The sequence below is a fragment of the Sturnus vulgaris genome, chromosome 3 (genome assembly GCF_052056855.1).
Source record: "Sturnus vulgaris isolate bStuVul1 chromosome 3, bStuVul1.hap1, whole genome shotgun sequence".
Taxonomy (NCBI): Eukaryota; Metazoa; Chordata; class Aves; order Passeriformes; family Sturnidae; genus Sturnus; species Sturnus vulgaris.
Window position 1 is genome coordinate 22,405,018 of NC_142245.1, and position 19,972 is coordinate 22,424,989.

General features: G+C 41.0%; 1 protein-coding gene across 1 annotated transcript in view; it reads left to right on the plus strand.

Annotated features, from left to right (window-relative positions):
- Positions 1–19,972, plus strand: part of PTPN14 (protein tyrosine phosphatase non-receptor type 14) — an 89,862-nt gene that overhangs the window by 15,768 nt on the left and 54,122 nt on the right. Inside the window, exons 2-3 of the mRNA XM_014876875.2 lie at positions 3,134–3,463; positions 9,889–10,058. Of these exons, the coding sequence (XP_014732361.2) occupies positions 3,290–3,463; positions 9,889–10,058 (344 nt within the window). The 5' untranslated portion in view covers positions 3,134–3,289. The remainder of the gene's footprint in view (positions 1–3,133; positions 3,464–9,888; positions 10,059–19,972) is intronic.

A 19,972-nucleotide genomic window follows, 5' to 3' on the forward strand; every position in this document is an offset into this window, starting at 1 on the left:
ATAAATTCTTAATAGAAAATGTCAGTTTAAAAGATGATGTGTCTTTTAAACATCTTTTAAAAGATTATGCTTTCACACCTGAAATGCACTTAATAGAAGTCCTTTGTTAACATTAGAACAAGTTCATGGTTATCTGATAAGCTGTTTATAGGCTTGCATTAGTTTCACTGGTTTGGTTTTGTTTTAAGTGGAAGTGTGAATTTCAAGAGGGCAGTGTTGTGAATGCCTGCACAGTTGGGATGACTTTGTAAGGGACATTGCTTCTCCCAGACAACCTTTAAATGGGGAAAGGAGATCCTTCATTTGGAAGACCAAAACATTTCTGTCTCTCAATGGCATCTTTTTTTCAGTCATCTACACAATAACCATGAGTAACAATGAATGCTCCTGATGCTTTTAAGATGATGCAAACATTGAAGAATCTAATTTACCTTTTGTGTCTGTAAGTGACTGGTCTTTGAGATCTTCCTTAGTAACCCTAACAGAAAACCTACTGAGAAGTTGGTCAGATACCCAGAATGTGTGTAAACAGAAAACTCAGACACCTGCATTGATTTGAGAATTAATAGGTTTTACAAGCTGGGCTAATCTCAGTTTCTAGCCTTGCCATCCCATTTAATTCTTTAACTGGAAGCTAGTTTAAGTGACCTTTCATGTGAGAGAGATGTCATTGGGCATTCATTCAAGGTAAATGAAAAAGTAACCCAGTCCATATTACACAAAATGCATCCATTAACCCATTTGTACATCTGCACCTTGAGAAAATGGTGCTGGCTGATTGCCCTCAGCAGAATTAAGGAAATCCTGTTCCTTCACTGCTTTTGAAAAGCCTTGTTTTTCTGAGTGTATGATACAACTTAGAGCAATTAATGTCCAATCCATGTTGACATTTCTGGTATACAGGAGCTGCTGGGTTCATTCCAGAATAGCATGTTTGCACACACACCTTCTGGGATGGCTTGTCCAGCTGTAGCTGGACCTGGTCAGCAAGGCCAAACACTTGGGGTTTTTTAACTAGCAGCCTTAAGCTACTGCTAACTGTACAATTACTGTACAGTTTCCTTGCTCTGCAAGGAAATGTGTGCAACTAACAGTAATGAAAGATAAAAGTTTTTTTTTTTTTTAATTGAATTGGCTAGCTAAAACTCTCCACGTGTCCAACTTAATCTGGGAAGCCAGAGACTGAACAAAAATGCTGTTCTTGATAAGATGTAGTCCTCCACACCCTTCCCTCTCTGTAATTTCCTTTCATTCTTCCCACTTTTCAGATTCAAACTGTAGTTTCAGATAGGTTATTCAGCAAGGTAGTTGGCCAAGGGTTAAAGCAGCCTGTCCTGCATGGTTTAGTACCAGGTCTGCAGCCATTCTGAGCAGTGTTGGACAAGCTGGTGAATGTTTGTTCCAATTCCTTTTCTGTGAGTCTTGGGTAACATGTCCTTGACTCATCAGATTGTTGTGAGGATGTATTTATATGTCTTTGATGGCTTCTGATGTTAGACCATGCAAGGTATAACAGCTCTCTCATGCAATTATGTGAAAATAATACATTATGTCTGTACCCATGAAAGCTAAAAATGGGAGATTAAACCACAGCAGCTAATTTGATAGGTTTGTTTGCATTTCAGTAAGGCAGCAGTGCTCCTTCTCAGTCTCTAGGCTTTTCTCTGGTGATGTGGGTAGACTACCAGGCTCATCACACACCTTACCTACCAGTGGTTTGCTGTTTGTGTGGGGCTTTTTTCATTTGTTTTGTCTGTGTTGCTCTAACTCCCTAATAAATGTCAAGTTATACTGGCTTTGGAAAATACACTTCGTGTAAAAATGTGATAGTTATTTTTCTAGTGTAATGATAATCACTGTAGTCAATCGGGCAGCTTTTCATAATCTCCATAGCAACTAAATTGAGTAAAAAGTGAAAATAACTGATTCATGCAGTTGTGTGCCAAGGGATATGTGTGGGCAATGTACTTACTATCTGTTTGAAATGTCACATTCAGCTGATGCATTCCAATGATGCATTCTCTGCTGGCAGTGCCTTCCCTTAAGAAGTAAGGAAAAGTGATCTAGTTTTTCATTTGCAGTATTATTGGTTAAGAGAAACGGACTCTTAAATGTTACCTTTAGTGTTCTCCTACTTTTTGCTCCAGAATATTCAAACAAAACCCGGAACACCTGGTAGCAAGTAATTTGCTATTTGCTTCATTCCTCTCACCACATGGAAAGTGGCATTTTAGAGCTGGTTATGTCAGTGTAAATACTTTGTTTTAGTCTAGCTTGAACCTGCTCTTAACTAAACTTTTTTGGTTTGTTTCATTTTAAAAGAAGTGGTTCTTGCAGGTGAGGATCATAACTTCTTAAATGTCATCACTTCTGTATCTCTAGTTCTTCTGTCTACTTTGTGTTTTGGCTCAGCAGTTGCATAGATCCCTGATAAATTTTAGGAGTACTAATTAGAAACAATATCGAGAATATGTGTTCTCTTCCTCCCGCTCGGTGTTGCCCTGGTCTCTGGCAGCCGCGTTCCTGCCGTCACTTATTCCATCTGGAAGGGTGAAATGCTGAATTGCTTTGGAGCTGGGAACCAGCAAAATGCGAGGAGAGGAGGCTCCTCTGAAATGGCTCGGATGTTTCTTGCTTTTCACATGCATATTTTAGGTTTGATTTTTTCGGAGGTGCTGAGTGCCTGCATTTCCTGCAGCCAGCCTTTCTTCTTTCAAGATCGCACCTCTTTTCAATTCCTTAGCTTTTTAAACTAGTTTTCAAAGCTGGCCCGAGGGCATGAAAACTCGAAGATTATGTTATAGACCCCTGTGGTGGGGGTAATGGTGGGAGAGTTAGCACCTCTGGAGGAGTGCCCTGTAGAGTTGCTGTTTGTACTGAGCCTCTCAAAGAACGGCTTTGCAATTAAACCCGCGCTTTAAATTCAGCGCCAAATCAGTATTTTGGAAGGTTCGTATTCATTTGGGATGCATAGTAAGTGCCTGGCACTCCGGTGTGTGGAGGTTGTTTATGTTTAAAAGCACGTTTATTTCATGCCTTTCAGTGTGACTCCAACTTTTTTTCTGAACTTCGGGAACATGTTGTTTCACACTTGAGTGAAACTCCAGCCCGCTTACCTGTGTGTGTTTTGCAGGAATCCCTCGGAGCTTGCCCCAGGAATGGACAGCTACCTCCGCTTCTGGAGGAGAGTAGTGCCAGCCGCAGGAGCCTTCCAGGAGAGCGGACGGGAGCGCTGATAGAGCTGTGGGAAGAGCCCGGGATATAAGGGCGGCCCTGCCGGCTTCCAGCCATGCCGTTCGGGCTGAAACTGCGGCGGACCCGGCGCTACAACGTGCTGAGCAAGAACTGCTTCGTGACCCGGATCCGTCTGCTGGACAGCAACGTGATCGAGTGCACGCTGTCCGTGGAGAGCACGGGCCAGGAGTGCCTGGAAGCTGTGGCTCAGAGGCTGGAGTTACGCGAGGTAAGGGCAGCCCGGCCAGGACCGTGTGTCCCGGGCTAGCCGGGGCTGGCCAGAGGTGAGCAGCAGCTGGAGCTGGGATAAACAGGCTCTGATTGCGTGGAAACTGACGGCAGAGCCGCCCGTGGCAGCTTTGAGAGCTCTTTGTAACCTGAAGTTGCTTTTCTTAGAAAGCCGTGAGTGGTACTCTTTGAGCCGGGATGCCGAAGGACAAGTTACAGTAACTTTTTTCTGACTGTAACCCTGGTTTCACCAGCACTGATGACTGAGTTATGCAAGTGGGAAGGAGACTCCCGGCTTTTATTTCATATAAATGCTCTTGTTGCTATAAAACTGAAGTAGGCATCAGTAGCAACTCACAGTTGTGTTTTACCAGTAACAGTTGGAGGATGGTGGTTTTTTTTCTTCCATTTATTTTGTTTAATATTTCACATCTGAAATCCTGAAAGGCTTCTTTTACATTCCCAATGCTTCTGGAAAAGTTGAAGAAACGAGTCTTTATTCAAGACTGAAATCCTTTATTTTCTACTTCTTGCTGTAGATGTGTTTGAGTGTTGGATCCTTTATAGAAATACCTCTGCAATGTGCATGGCACAAATGAACTGACTGACTTTTCTTACCTTCTATGTGTATCCTACATGCTTCTAGACTTTTGCAAATTGTAAGTGGAAAACCATTCCCTGGAAGTTGCTGTGTTATCATCTGGCTGTCCTGGCTGATGCTTTCTGTCAGCACAGCTGGGAAATTAAAAATCTTGCAGTGTCTTGTGCAGTTGGCCCATGGTAGTGGGGGCAGCTGGAAGGTAGCATACAAATAGCTACAATATCTGCAAACTAAACAAAAATTCTTTTTTGTTCTTTTTTTTTATAATTATAAAGAATGGGAGAAGAATTTCACTCTATGTGTGTGTATCCAGAATAGGCTGGAGAATGTGCAGGCAGGAAGAGAGCAGAGGGAATATTGCATAGTGTTTTTCATACTTGGGTGGATTTTTGGTTTTTTTTTTTTTTTTTTTTTTTTTTTTTGTGTTTGGTTTTGTTTTGTTTTCTAATATGAATTTTAGTAGAACCATCTCCCCCTCTTTACTTACAGAGATGAAGATTCATTAATAAATAATTTTTCCCTTCTATTTTCTTTCTGTTGGTGATGCCCTAGGGTGTCCTTAGGGAAGAACCTAACTTCTCTCTTTCCATCCAATGCAGAAAGCAGTGAAATGAATGAAGTGATTCTCCTCATATTCCTTGTGAGCTTATCTAGCTGGTGCAGCAGAAGTCTGGGGCCTCCTGGTTGTCTCTGGAGATCCACCTGCATTTGCAAATAATAGCTCTGTCAGCAGATTAGTGTTCTTTTCCACAAAGCTTTTCGTGATTTCAGAACGTGTTTTGTTCCACTTTGGAACAAAACCTGAAGTTCCAAAATTTTCCAGAGAAATTAAATTAGACAGTAGAGTAGCAAAGAAAGCTGTTTTGGTCAGTGTCCAGTTCTGTGGGGTTTTCTATTGCTTTGGAGTTTTTTAATTTTCAAAATTATTTCTGTCATGCAAAAAAGAAATATGTCAGCACAAAAAGTTTGTGTTTCAAGATAAAAAAATATTTTAACAACATAGAAGAGAATGCTTTGATGTTGTTGGAACACATTCCCCTTCTTTCATCACCCTCTCTGCTTTTTTTTCTAAACAAGGTTTTGGCAACGTTGAACTGGTTTTGTAAAGTTCAGATTTCAACAGTACAGCATCTTTTGACAGAAGTGGGTGTTTTGGGGGTTTTTTTAGAAGAGAATTACCTACCTCTTTCAACTCTGAGAGGGTCTCCATGTATCCTCTTTTGCTCCTTGGATGAGGAACAGTTGGAGCTAGCAAGCTTGGAGGTGCCTGGTGCTGTTCTTTCTTTCAGACCCCAAATTAAATTCTTCTTCTACTCCTGTAATTTTCCTGCCACTGTTTGTAAGGATAATGAAGTAATTTGGTGACTGTCCCCTTTCTTCTCTAGATTTACCATAGTTTTTGAATTCACTGTCCAGACAAATTGTACTGAAGGGTCAAAAATATTTTCACAAAGCTCAAATTTCTACAAGATTTATGCAACTGGATAGCTGAGTAGAGAAACACGTTAAGTGTACTGAGGCAAAAATCCTTGCAAGTCTTCATATCAGAGAGAGACTTTTAAAATTCCCTGAAGGCAGCAAAAACTGCAGGTGGCATATTCCTTTTCTTAGAAATCCTGATTTGCACACTCTGATGTTCAAGTAAGGATAAGTCAACCTTTATTAAATCCCATGCTACAAAATAGTGCTAAAATCCTGTTTGTCTCCTTCATGCAGTCTCAGGTAATACCTCAGTTTGGTCTTATGTTCAAATAAATCCCAGGTGTACCACAACTTTTACCTTCAAGTTAGGAATGCATCCATATCTCACTCAATCCAATTTCTTAGAAATAAACAAAAAACTGTCAAACCCTTCCTGCTAAAGAGCAAAACCCTTTGAGATTATGCCTTGTTGTGAGGGACTGTCGATCATACCACACATGACTGAAAAACAGTATCTAATGGATTATGCATATTTCTATTTGATCTCTGGGGAATGCAACTCCCTGCCTGACTGACTCAGGGTTCAGGAATAGGTCAGTAGAAAGTGGAGCCATGTAACTACTGTAAAATCTGGTTTTATCCTTTTCAGCAAAGCTCTTGACAAAGCATCAGGTCTTCTACTTGAACAGTTACCAGTTACAGTAAAATGAGCTCTTATTGCGGCATTATGTAAAAGGTAAAGACGAGAAGAGGGGAGGAAGGGAGAGGAAAGACGAGGTCAAAAACGTCATTTTATAATCTTGTATGTATGTGCACAGGTTATAAAAAGGATTTTTCCCCAATATAATGGCATTTTTCCATTTTTCCTTTTTGTTCTTTTAAATTCACTTTCTAAAATGTTAAAATTTTAGGTGGAATGCTCCGATGTATTGTAAGTGGGGGAGAGGGCAAGAGGGTTCTTCCCAACCAAAATTACTCTTGTGAGCTAAATTTCACAATGGTATGTCCATCCCTGTGATCCTGTAAGCCCCAAACCAAAGCAGGAGGTTGGTGAGCTGAGCACCACAGGCAGGTGCTGTCCCCTGTGCAGAGGTGGCCTTTTGCTCCTGTTCTGACCCTTACTTTGGTACCTCTTTAGGGCACAACTGAAACCTGGGGTTTTGCAGCCAGGTTGCCTCAAAGTGTGGCTTGATTTGACTTGTCTTGCCAGCAAAGCTGAGGTGGGGTTCAGGCAGTGCTTGGACAAAAGACCTTCTATGAATAATTGGCTGCTGCAAATGGCACCTTCCCCTCTGTTCAAGTGCCCTGGGATAGCAGAGCTTAATGTTTTTTGCCTGGAGAAGCTGGAACTCTCTCTGTTTCTCAAGGATAAATATTTAGTTGGCCACTTAACCAGATGCTTTAACAAACCCTGACCTGGGCTTGGTTTAATCATTTTCTGTCGTCTCCTGAGGCTGACAATTCTACTTGTTTGGTCCCATGTAAAGACAGGGAGAGTTCTGACCTTGGGAGGATAGCTAGGGCCAAGTCCAAAATAAATGTGTTGCCTTCTGAACTGGCAGCTATAACATCACCTATTTTAAGGCTTCCCAGTGCAGTTTTTGTATGCCCAGTGTTCTGACTCACTATATTTTGAGAATCACATTTTCATTAGGGCACCCAAGTGTTCTGGTTCTTGTTTGCTGCTTTAGCAGAGGACCACAGCTCCTGGAGGAGTGTAAACTGATTTCCTTGTACCACATGTGAAGTCACGTGTGGTAGGCAAGACAAATTTTAAAACCTCGAGGGTAATAATATGTGTTACTTCAGAGCCTGACAGCTGTAGGTGTAGATATTGATTCCATGGAAATCTGGATGAAGTCAGTGGTTCACTTTGTGCAGATGGACAAACAGATCAGCATTTGGAATCAACCTAGTTTGCAATCAGCTGCTTATAGATAGAAGATCCCATTTTTTTATAACTTCAGCTAATTTTTGGGGTGCTTTGTGGACTCACAAGGCATGACTCACCGTCTGGAGAGCCAAATGCCTTCTCATAGTGTGCTGAACTTGATGTCCAGCCGTTTCCAGTCCCATGTTCTTCCTTTCCTTTTTGGGAATTACTGATATATCTAGGGGCAGGGTCTCTTCAGGCATGCACAGTAGTGGCCACAGAAGTCCTCCACTGTGGGTTCATTAAAAACACGTTACATTTTCAAGAAGTAGAGTTGCTGGCAACAGGGAAACACAGAATTGCTAGGTTGGAAGAGATCTTCAAGATCATCGAGTCCAATCCATAATGAGCTGATGTTAAAATAACTGTGTGGGTTGTCTCTCCAAAGTGCATGAATTTATGACATGAGCTGTGCTCTGCAATCAGTTCCTGTGCTCCAGCTGCAATAGCTTGATCCTCTCCAGGCTGCTTTCCAGGAAAAGAGTTGCCTTTTAGTTGTGCAAAATGCATGCTGCAGTATTTGCTCCACAGTACCTGCTGTAATCTAGAAGCTTCAACACTGTATTTCATTTGCCTCTTGTTCCTTGGAATTGTTTCTGGATTTGGCACTTCAGGAGCCTTTCTACTCTAGCAAATCTAAACTTGTGCTGTCTCCCAGCCCCCATTGAAAGGAGAGGGACTGTGCTCATTCGAGTTGTTTAATTGCAATACCTTAATTCCTTGAATAACTCTTAGACTTCAGAGTCTGAATCTTCTTCCTTGCTAGATGTTTTACAAATACTTCACACTTTGAATTTGGGTTCTAGGTGTTGTGAATATTTACTTTTTCAAGTAATGTGGAAGCTCTGTTTTCACATCTCCATGCTGTTTCTTGCTGATGATAAGCTGCTCTGCATTGATTTCCAAGTGTGTTAAAAGGTTTCCCTTAAGAGGTGGTAAAATCACTGCTTTTTTCTACCTTCACATTAATTCCTTTCCTCTGTTGCCTCCACTGTCTCTCCCACCTTCATTTTAATCTAATTACTACCATGATGAACTCATCAGAAAGAACTTTTTATCCACTGGTGACTACAAAGGGAGAGTAGAAATATATCAGGGAACATGTGAGAGGTTCGTTTTGTTTGAAGTTTATCCTGTGGGAGATGCTGACTTCTTGATTTATTTGTGCCTTAGATTGATTGACTGATTTATTGAAGATACCTTTAATTTCTAGGAGGAAATACTACAAAAGAACAAGTTTGCTTCATTATACCAGACTCAGCAGTGCTCAAGCTGTTTGTCAGGCTTAATTGAGGAATCAAGTTGAATTAGTTATCACCTTAGCTAAATGCTAGTCTGGATGTTGTCCAAAGTTGAAAATATGTATGTAATGAGACCCTAAAGTAAGTACACCTGTGCCCCCATTGGAGTTTTGCATGATTGTCTCTTGCATGCCCTCAGCTATAAAGTAGTTGGAGCAGTGTTTCCCCTGCTGGTTTGTTGCCATTTGTAAACATTTAAAATTTTTGGTATTGTATTACTTGTCCTTGTGTTGAATGCTAAGTCATGGTGTGTGCAATGGTTTTTATAGAAATATATATCCCTACCAGCATGAAACAGGCTGTTCATGGTGGATTTTGTGAAGTTTAACATCTGCAATTTGTCTGCTACAATGTTTTTCACTTTCTCTTCAGATCTGTAGTCACAGTACTTGATGTTTAAGTGCTTTTCAGTAAAATCCTTCATGATGGATTGGCTATTCCATCAGCTGCTCTATTGCCACTTTGTAGCTCAAGTTCTGAGCACTGTTCTGTGTTAATTCACCAGCAGCAGTCCCATGTGGCAGGGAACAGCTGAGGTTTCCAACCTGGTATTCCTGTAGAGGCTAGAGCAAACAACTTGTGTGTGATATGCACGTTCTAAGTGTATACTTGTCCATCATAAAACCTTGTGAGTGCATTAAAAATAAGAAGAGTAAACAATTCTGTGTTGGGTGAATGGTTCTGGTATTGGTAGAGATATTTTGACATATGCATGTGGGTTTGCATTCTTTTTTTTTTCTAGTTGGAAGAGTCCTTGTCCTTTGTGTGCAGTGAGCCTGATCCAAAGTCTCATGAAGCCTTTACACCTTAATTCAGACTTAGTGCTTGCTGTCTGTTCAGCACAGATGTCCCTTAAGAAAACAAAGACTCAGACACTTTCTGTAAATCATTTATGTCACCTGTGCCACAATGTCAGGTAGAGCTCTTTAGTATGCATTTGGGAGAGATGATGGGAGGCAGATAGATAGTGCTCTGTGAACTATATTGCAATATTAATTTGTCATTGTCTTCAAAATGTCCTACAAAAAAGTGCAGTAAAAAAGAAATTACTCCGATTTTGCATATGGAACAATGTACACAATGCCATCTGTTCCTACTTGCATTTGTGACATTGTGTGAGTGATCTAGCTGGCAAAGGTAAACTGACACTCGTGTGTTTCTTTGTCTAGACTCACTACTTCGGCCTTTGGTTTCTCAGCAAGAGCCAGCAAGACCGCTGGGTTGAACTGGAAAAGCCTCTGAAGAAGCAGCTGGACAAATTTGCCAATGAGCCTTTGCTTTTCTTTGGGGTAATGTTCTATGTGCCCAGTGTTTCCCGACTGCAGCAGGAGGTTACAAGGTATGTGCTTCCCTCTGTTCACAGTACTGTGATGGAGCTGGGAGAGAATGGGACTGTGACAGAGCATCTGAGAGGAGCAGTTGCTCTGTTTCTGACATTCAGTATTTGCTCAGGCATCATCTGGTTATTTCCTTTCCTGATGATTGCCCAAATGGGAAAAAATGGGAGAAGTCACCACTTAATTATGTCTGCTTGGGAAGAAAAAGAAAAAAAAAAAAAAGATGTCTTACTGAATGATTGTGCATGACCAGCTACAGGGAAAAAATGGGAGTAATGGTTATATGATTAAAAATCTGACATAAATTTTAAATAGGACCATGGCGACTGTGGTTTTTCTTCTGTAACTTTCTACTGATGAAAAGAAAGCCACAGTCAAAGGAACTGTATATGGAGTTTTAGTTTATTACTCTTAAGCCTACATGTGCTTTGGTGAAAGTGAACTTTGGCATTTTTTTCCCCAGGTTTTGCTCATCCCACTCTTGATTTTCCCTTATGCTTCACAAAAAGATTAAAACTGTTAAGAGGGCATTAGTCCTTTAATTATGATCAGGGCGTACCTTTGCAAACAACTTCAGTGGGAATTGCTCCTTTATTCAGAGCTCTGTGCTGCAGTTGTAACAATACAACTGTTTTGAGGGGCTATTTTTGTAAACCACATCACTGTGTGGTTTTTGCACATCTGTGCTGTATTGAAATTTAATAATACAAAAAAGAGAGTGAGGAGAAAAAAGCCCACCTCACCTAAAAAGGGGTGGAATTGTTTTCTTTTTAACCAAAATTATTTCATTTATGTAGTCTGAGCAAAGTTGTATCAGCATAACTAAAGGTAAAGCCTGAAGTAAGTGGGTGAAGACTTCAGGGTGGCAGAAGCTTTGCCACTGGAAAAAACCTCCTATTGCTGAAAAGCTGGAATTCACCATATGGTCATAATAGCTAGGAAAAGAGATATAAATAATGAAGAAAGAATGGCCTTAGTTCTAGAAGGCATGCAAGATATGAAGCAATTTTTTATACTGCAGATTGTGTATTTTAAAGGATCTTTATCTGACACTGAACTGGAGAGTTGGCATTGGTAGGATGTGAAAAAGTTGTGTCTTGAATTGGCAGCTGTCAAACCATCCTTTGACTACCGTGTGTGCTGAATTCTTGCCAAAGAGTGGGATAAAAGCATCATAAAACTTCAATTTTTCTGAGAACAGACCAAACACTGATGCTTGTCTCTGTGTGTTCCTGCTTTGTAGGCGCTGGCAGAGGGAAGCCTCAGCACCTTTTCCTTCAGAATTATTTTAACGTGCAGACAGAATGTCTGAAATGTTGTGTTGCCCAATTTGTCAGCCCAATCCTGGCCTAGTTGTGTGCAAGGAAGCATTGTAGCTACTTGGATGCTGTTATTTCTTCAAGCTGCAGCCTGCAGTGCTGATTGCTCATTCATAGCTCACCTGCAGAGGTATATTTGCTCATTCTGCCCAGGTTGGTAATAACAAAGCATTTCAGTGACAATTGAACTTCACAGCACTCTCAATTGGAGTGGCTGCTGAATTGTTTTTCTTTCTGAAGTGATTGATAGCATAAGCTGCAGAGTCTTATAAGTGCCTTTTATCTTTCTTTAAAGGTGTGTAGCAAAGCTAGCAGTTTACTAGAGGATTCCAGATATAGAATAGCCTGTTAAGATTTGCTTGTTTGTTTCATGGAGTGGAATTGCTGCACTGTAGGTGGTGTGATGGCAGCAAACCTTCAACTGTGCAATAGGGTAGATTCATATTTGAGGCAATGTGAGGACCTGGAGGATTCTTCTGAAACAACTGGCAGAGAAAGGCTTAGTTTAAAACCCGATTAGATTCACAGATGGATGTGGGCTTATAGGGAGTTTTTTTGGCTCTTGGTAAATTGATTCAACATTTTGATACTGGCTGTTTCTAGGATTAGACTTGATCGTGATATGATTACATGTGATGTTGAGGTAGGCACTGGACTCGCCCACTCAGTGCCTATGTATTTGACTCATGTTTAGGTACAAATGACAAATCTGTCTGAAATGCAGAACTTGTGATGAGACACTTCGTCCCTTTCTGGGAGGCTGCAGAACCACCTCAAACAAACCCAGCCCCAAAACACAACCACCACCAAAGACTGAAGATGCAGAGGTGGTGACAGTACTGCCAGAAGTGAACCTGTCACCTTTGTAACCTTCTCTAAGTGGAAACATCTCCAGCCCTGAGCTTGCCTGGCTGTGTTTGGAGTTGGAGGTGAAACCCATCTCTCAGCAGCAAGCTTTTAGTTAATTGTAGACTCCAGGATTTCTAGGGTTGATTAATATTCCTTGAAGATGATGAAGTCTTCTGAGAATGCTTCAGCAAACACTGACATAATGCACAAATATTCAAAAGCTAGGGAGTTGGTTTCCTGAGCTGGTTTACTCTGCCTCTGATCTGTAGGATTATAGACATGATAGCTGGTTTTGAGAAATTTGTCGCCAAATTGAATATTCCTTCCTGTTTCCAGTGACTGCAACCTCCTGTGCCTCACATAATGTCATTGCAAAAAGGGAAAATGATGCAAGTCTTTTAGGCTGTGTTGGTTGAGAGGAGCATTACTTAGGGTGTTGGTCGCTGGCTCTGAGGTAGTGCTCCTTAATAATTTCATTTGAAAGATCATCTGGAAGATCTCTTCTAAACAATTGTGAACTTTTTTGTGTTTGGCTGTTGTTTGCTGGTTGGGACCAACAGGAAGAATCCCGATACCAACAGGACAGTATTTATAAAATTATAACTCCTTTACATCTTATCATTACTGCTGGAAGTAGAAAATGCTGATTATGCCTCCAGGCCCCTGGATTTTAACTGCCTGCAGGTGTTGGTAGTGGTCAGGAGCCCTTTGTGGTTTCTCTGGTAACCTCCTGTATTGACAAGCCAAGTGTGGAGGCAGAAGTAAGGGTGAGTAACACTGCCCCGAGCTGTGTCCCAGTGCTGGGCAGACTCAGTGGAAACCTGTCCACACAGGACCTGCTGGGAGAGGAGTGGAATAGCAGTGGGGTGAGAAGCCAGTGCTGTCCCTCACAGGCTGTCACAGTGTGGGAAGGTCAGATGATTTACTCAAGTGAAATGCAGGCAGCAGTTCCTGAGTGGTTGAGGCCGGAAAGTGTCTCTGGAGATTGTCTGTCTGCTTAGAGCAAGGTCAGCTAGAGGAGACTGATCCAGGACCATTTTCCATTGGGTATGGAATATATTCATGGAAGGAGAGATTCCACACTTACTCTGGGAAACCTGTTCAGTCACCCTCGCAATAAAGAAGGGGGTTTATGTTTAGAAGGCGTGCCATGTATTTCAGTTTGTGCCCAAATGACCCCATGATTTCAAGTTGTGGATTGATGCTGAATGGGTTACCTGGGCTGGCCATGTAACTGGTGATTTAGGACCTGTAGAGCTGCAGGCACCTGTCACATAAACACAAGTACTGCTATGTCTTCATGTGGGATGCCTGTCGTTAATTTGTAAGAGGTGTTTCTGATAATATGAAAGTCTGTGGTAAAAGAAAATGAAAAGACAAACTGCCAGAGCAGTTTATTTAGCGCTTAAGCTCTTTGAAGCCAACCTCTGAGACCTGCAAGAAAAGACGAGGTGAAGAGTACTCTGGGGAGCACATTAATTGTTTTAGTAGGTCAGATCTGACTCTGGCTTGCAGTCCTTTCCTTTTTTGCTACAAAAGTGGTACTTGCTTAAAGATGAAAGTATTAGTGGTGTAGAGTTTTTTTTCTCTTTGGATGAAGTTAATCACTTCAGGGTAAGAAGCACCTGCAGGACATAATCAGTCTTGTTCAATTCGTGGTTTTGAATGCAAATGCTGGGGCTACTCAGGGTACTTGTGTTTCCTGACCTGGGATGGGTGCTTCCCAAGGATGTCCCAGGGGACCATACAGAAAGCAGTCACCAGTTGTAGAGTACCTGTTTTTTCTTTCTGGTAGTGGCCATGACATAAATATTATTGTCATGCCTTACTTTGAGTGCAATAGCATTGTACTCTTGGCATTAAGCCTTCTCCTAGGAAAGCTATTTCCTACCCTCTAGACCTCTTATTTCTCTACCCTTTCTACTTAGTTTCTTTTTTCATGAATTGAGGCTCTCATCTATATATATTCCCTGATCTTAATCCTGTGTGTTCCAAGATCTCAGTGACTTCAGCATCTCCTTGGCCACTGGTCATGGCATTCTACTGGTCCCCAGTCCCACAGATGTTTTCCCGTTTTACAGATTAATTAAAACTTCATGATAATGCCTTAAGTTTTCAGTAGGAGTTTTCACCATGTTATTATTTCTACAATTTGAAAATTTCTAGAAGAATTTGTGATAAACATAATTTAAAAACCAAAACAAATAAACAACAATAACCAAAAAAACCCTCTTCAGACTCAATGGCAGTTACAGCAGGAGTAATTTGGGTGGGAGTATGGGGATTGGCACATTAGCAAAAAGCATTTTTCATGGAAGGCTACTTAGACAACCTCTTTTTAGTCATCCAGCTGTTCTCAGTGAGCAGCCATCGCAGATGGAGATGCTGTGCATGCTTTTGGCATATTTAAAGCACCTGGGATCTGCATGCTGTCTGATATAAAGCAGTCTTTGTGATGCCCTGTAGAGTAGATATTTGCATAGATTAGACATATAAATCTGCCTTTTATTTTCTGCTAACTCCTCAGAGAGGAGGCATCCTTTCAAGCATTTATTTTTAAAAAAAGTCTTTGTACAGTGTCTAAAGTAAACAAGCTTGCTTTCACTGTGCTCTTGTTCCAAAAACAGAGAACCCACACACTCTTGTGGCTTTCTGAAAATGTGGGTGCAATGCTACTTTCTGCACAATTATCAGACAATCCAGGGCCTTTTTCTTTTTTCCCCTTCCCACAGTTCTAAGGGAAAACTGAAGTCACATTTTGCTCCCCACAGTTCTCTCTTTCTTAGCACATGATACTGCTGTGTCTCCTGTGAAGGAATAAAGGCGTGCTTTGGTCTGGTTTCCTTTTTTCTTTCCTGGAAGAAGTTTTCAGTATCTTACTAGGTGCTCTGTTCTCAGTAGTATCCAGTGGCTTTTGTGCTGTTGCAGACTGTTGGGAAGTGAGAGCAGTTCCTAGGATGGGTGTCCCCATGGAGCTGGGTCCCCGTGGTGCTCTGCATGGTGGGTCTGGCATGCACAGCTCTGTAGGGAGGGACGTGTTCCAGCACCTGCAGTGTGCTGCATTGGGCTTCTGCCCCGAGTTCAGCTGTCAGCTCTGCATTTCCCCAGAAGAACGTGCTGCACAGCTTTCCTGTGAAAGGAAGCAGTGTTTGGAATGGGATGGCTGCACCTGCAAAGTGTGGGAATGAATGTTTTCGCAGGTGGAAAATTAGAGCCTGTGGCTCCCAGGCCTCTTTTCTGGAGGGTCTGTAAAAATTCAGCCTCTTTTACTTACCCTCTTTTAACTAAGTGAATATTTATTTTCCCTGATATTTTGCTGCCATACCCTTTTCTGCAGCATTTCTTGGAGCTGTTTTTTTGTTTATCTTTTAAGGAAATATTTCTTCTTCACTGTTACCAGCTTTTCCCTTTCTTTGTTTTTCTTCAAGTGTTAGGTGAAGACCTTTTAAGCAGAAGTTCTTCTAAGACATAAGGAGGTACAGACTCCTGGGACTATATGAATTTTTAAATTGCGTGAGAATAAAGTAGAGGGGAAAAATTAGCGTTTGAGTGCTTCATATTTACAGGGAAAAATGTTTTCACAAATCTCTTTTAACAAATACTGATTTTTTGCCTTCCCTCAAAAAAGTCCTTGTTAGATGTCTTGCCTACTTGAGCTTATCTTTGCTTTTAGTCTGCTGTGGTTTTTTTGTTGGTTTTTTGGATTTTGGTTTTTTTTAACAAGCTAAAGTTTCACATCTTCCTGTGTAACTAGCTTTTAATACAAGTCCAATCAGCTGCAGGTTTCCACCAGTCACTGCTGTCTTTTCTGCTAGTTACTGCTCCTTACACTGTGCTTTTAATTTCTGTGTTAAGGCTGGATATCACATATCCTCCTGTGCCAGCCTGGTTTTGTGGCAAGCTCAGTGAAGTGGAACTCTTTTGGCTGCTAAGGATGTAACATTTACATGTGACAAGTACATGAGGCTGCTTTGCTTTTCATGGTTGGTCACACCTGCAGTTTGTGGCTGCAGAAGTCTCTGTGTGTACTTTTGAGCTCCTGGTAGTTGATTTGGCTTCATTGGCCAAAATAATTATTTTGAATATCACACTGTGCTGGAAAAAACAGCACAATGTGTACAATCAGATTTGTTCCAGACATCCTGGACTGTGCTTGCCTGAAGCGAGGACTGTGACTGATTTTGTGGCTGTGCTTGTTACTACACCACAGATAGACCTGCTGGATATTTTTTTTAATGCCAATGATTCTCTAAAATGTACTGACACTAAACAGATTTTCTGTGAAAGTACAGAAAAATAGCATGCAGGATGGGAGGAGAAAAGAGATGCTTGTTTTAGTTGAGTGGATTGGTAAATGATAGAGAACTGAGTGATACAGGGCAAATGGCAAGATGGAGTGTTTAAAACAAAAAATGCCCAGAGTTTAGTCTCTTACACCTGGAGATTTAAGTCAGAATTTAACCTCTCAGTGCTATTGGTGTGTAACAGAGTGGAAAAAAGTTTAGTTTTCAGGGAGCAGCAATTTGTCTCTTCCTAGGAGCCTTTGTCATTCCGTGTTTACGGTGTGCTTACCAGCACATGTTTTAGGAGCATGCCTGCTGTCTTGGAAAGATCTTATCTGGAGGCAGGCTGTGTAGTTTCCAGAAAAATGATTGCACTCATTGCCTGCTTTTCTGGGAAGTGTCATGGCTATGGTGCTCGTGCTGATCATCTCCACTCACAGCACACAGGAAAGGTCCTGACACACAGCCCTCCCTCCTGGCACCAGGAACAGCTGTGTGCCTTGCCCTGCTGCAAAGATGATGCACCTCCTCTTCACCGAGAAACAACAGTGTTCTCTCCAACATAAATATGATATTAATGGTTAGAAGAATCCTGTGTGTTTAACTATTTCCAGTTAAAAAGTTTGTCAGTTCCTTTTGTTTCTTAAATTGAGCTGGACCCTTGTGTAGCATAAACTAGTGTAGCTACCTTTTTCTTCTAGAATATTTCCAATGTTATCATTATATATTATATATATTTATATAAAATATTTCTATTTTATAGACAGTTTTGAATCAATGGACTGTAATGTTAAATGATTCACATGAATTAGAACAGCTGCTGCTATACATGGAAGCTGTATCAAATGAACAGAAAAGGACAGGGTGTTGTGTAAGAATGGCAGACCTTAGAAATGGAAGATAATTTAATCCTGTGAATCCCGTCAAAACTTTTGATGTCAGCTAAATTATTTGGAGAGTCAAATTACTGGGTGAGTTTTTACAGAGGAATGGTGTGAAACAACAGGGAAAGGGCATGGGGTGCCAAGTGTGCCATATGTGGTGGCACTGTTTCTTTCCTGTTTAACTAGAAGAACTAATAGTGGGTGCTGTAGGTATGTGCTGAGTATTGAAATACAGCAAAAGAAGAGTTGGGACAAGTACTAATCTAAGTGTCTTATTCATGAGGGTGTTTGTGGGATATCAGGGTGGGATCTCCCAGAGGAAGCAGTAAGAACTCGAGCTGAAATGTTATTAATTGACATGAGGCAAATTAATTTTTGCTGGAACAGAATTCCCTTGGTTTTAGATAGCTGTTGACAGCCTGCATGACCATACAGGTCCCAGTCCAGTTCAGGGTCATTAAGTTGGTCGTCTTATGACTGGAACTGCACCCCATCTCCCCAAGCTGGGAGAAAGGCAAGCTCTGGGATTCACTGCTAAGTGGAGTCAGGGAGTCCTGAGTCCTCAGGGATCCCAGCTCTCTTCTGATGGATAAGGTTGTGGATGGGTCATGAAGTAACTTAGAAATGTTGGCCTTTGTTTTTTTTTCCTTTTTCTTTTCCTTTCTTTTTCTTTTCCCTTTCTTCTAGCTGCAGGAATTTGGGCCCATGCTGTCCAGGCAAAGGAGCAGCTCTGGAACTGCATGCAAGCTGGATGAGTCCTAGAAGCCCTGAGTGGCCACCCAGGCTTAGACAGCCTGTGATATTCGCATTTTGGCACTCCTTTGATGGTTTTATTGTTTTGTTTTAATTATTAGACTTTTTTAATATTAGTGGCTAATGCAGCATAAAACACACACATTAGACTTGTACCTGCCTTGTAAACACCCTGATGCTTAATTAGCTTTCATGTTGTATTTAGAGGACAGCAACAACAAATAATTTTCAGTATTTGCCTGGGTCTTGTGTTCATATCGTTGCAGCATATGTGTTGTTTCACTTTTCAGTAACGTTTCTGAGTTGGTTCTTTTTGGATATGTATTTTAGTGGATGTTTAAACTTCGACTTAAAAGTAAGAACTCCTTCAAGGCATACCTAAGATTCAACATTAATTCCCTGTTTATAAAATATTTGCTGAGGAGGGCAAACCTTTCTCCCAGCTGACTTTCTTCAGTGAATGGGGAGCTTGTTCTCTGTGTGTTGGTTTTTGAAAGCTGAGCTCTTTGTGCCAGATATTTTAAGAGACTGTTGACGCTTAGATCTAATCTATTACATTATACTGTGCTTTTAGACCAGAAAGTGAATCTGTTCTCATGTGTATGGTTGGGCAGTACATATGTAGCAACTCTAAAAAATAGTGTTGCATAACTATAAATACAGTGCAGGATACTTTCAGCCTGCATTCTTGCTTTACTGTGTTTTGAAGGCAGTGGCTGTGATGGTTAGAAATGTTGCAACAGGAATGTCTTGGCATTGGGCAGATTCACATTTATATCTGATCATAAGGAAATAATACTAATTTTATGCTCTGGGGTTTAGTCACATGTGTTAACATATTGCTTTCCTGATGGGAGCTATTTCTACATTCAGTTTTAGTAGAACAGATACTTTTGGAATAATCTAGCCTTTTTTTATTGGGCCTTTTTAAATGGAAGCAAAGATTACATTCTGGGGTTCTGTTCTTCTTGTATAGTAATGATACATCATTTACCCAAGGTGAGGGAGTTTCCTCTCTGGTTTTAGATAGTCCTGGTTGAATCCTTCCATGCAGTTATGGTGGTGGAGGCATTTGCACTTGGGAAAAAGTACTTTGGATCTCTTTTCCTTGTTCACCTGGGCACGTGTGCTGTTGGAGACACTGGCTGAACCTGTAGGTTGGAATGGTTTTACCATGGTTGACAAATGCTGTAAATGATTCAGATTTTTAAAAAGCACTTCTGCAGCTGAGTGCAATGTAGCAATTTTTTTGTCCATGCTTGTGATTTTTATTATGTTAGTGTTTTCCCTAAACCTTGAAGATCTTGGAATGAGGTAATTATATGAAGTTTAGTCTGAGACTTTTTTACATGTTCAGAACAAAACTCAGACTAGATTAGTAAAGGGCAAGTAAAGAGGGTATGAAAGGTGTGATTCCAAATACTTTATAGCTTTCAAAAACCAGAAGGGAAAAGAATATCGAGCTTTACCAAACAAAGAAATATCGTTCTTCAATGATAGTATGGCTTTGAGGGGGTTGATGTGTGCCCTGTGAAACTTCAAAGATGACAGCATTTAATCATGCATCCATTTCACAAGTGTATAAGGAGCCAGATGGATAGAAAAGGTGGATATGTGCAACAGGACAGAAGAGGATTCACTGAATCACAGAATCTCTCAAATTGGAAGGGGCCCATAAGAATCACTGAGCCCAACTTCCTGCTCCTGGCAGGACTACCTAAAACTTACATGATTTAAAGCATCATTCAGATGCTCCTTGAACACTGTCAAGCTGGTACTGTAGTCACTTTCTGGAGAGCCTCTTCTAGTGACTGTCCACCCTATAGGT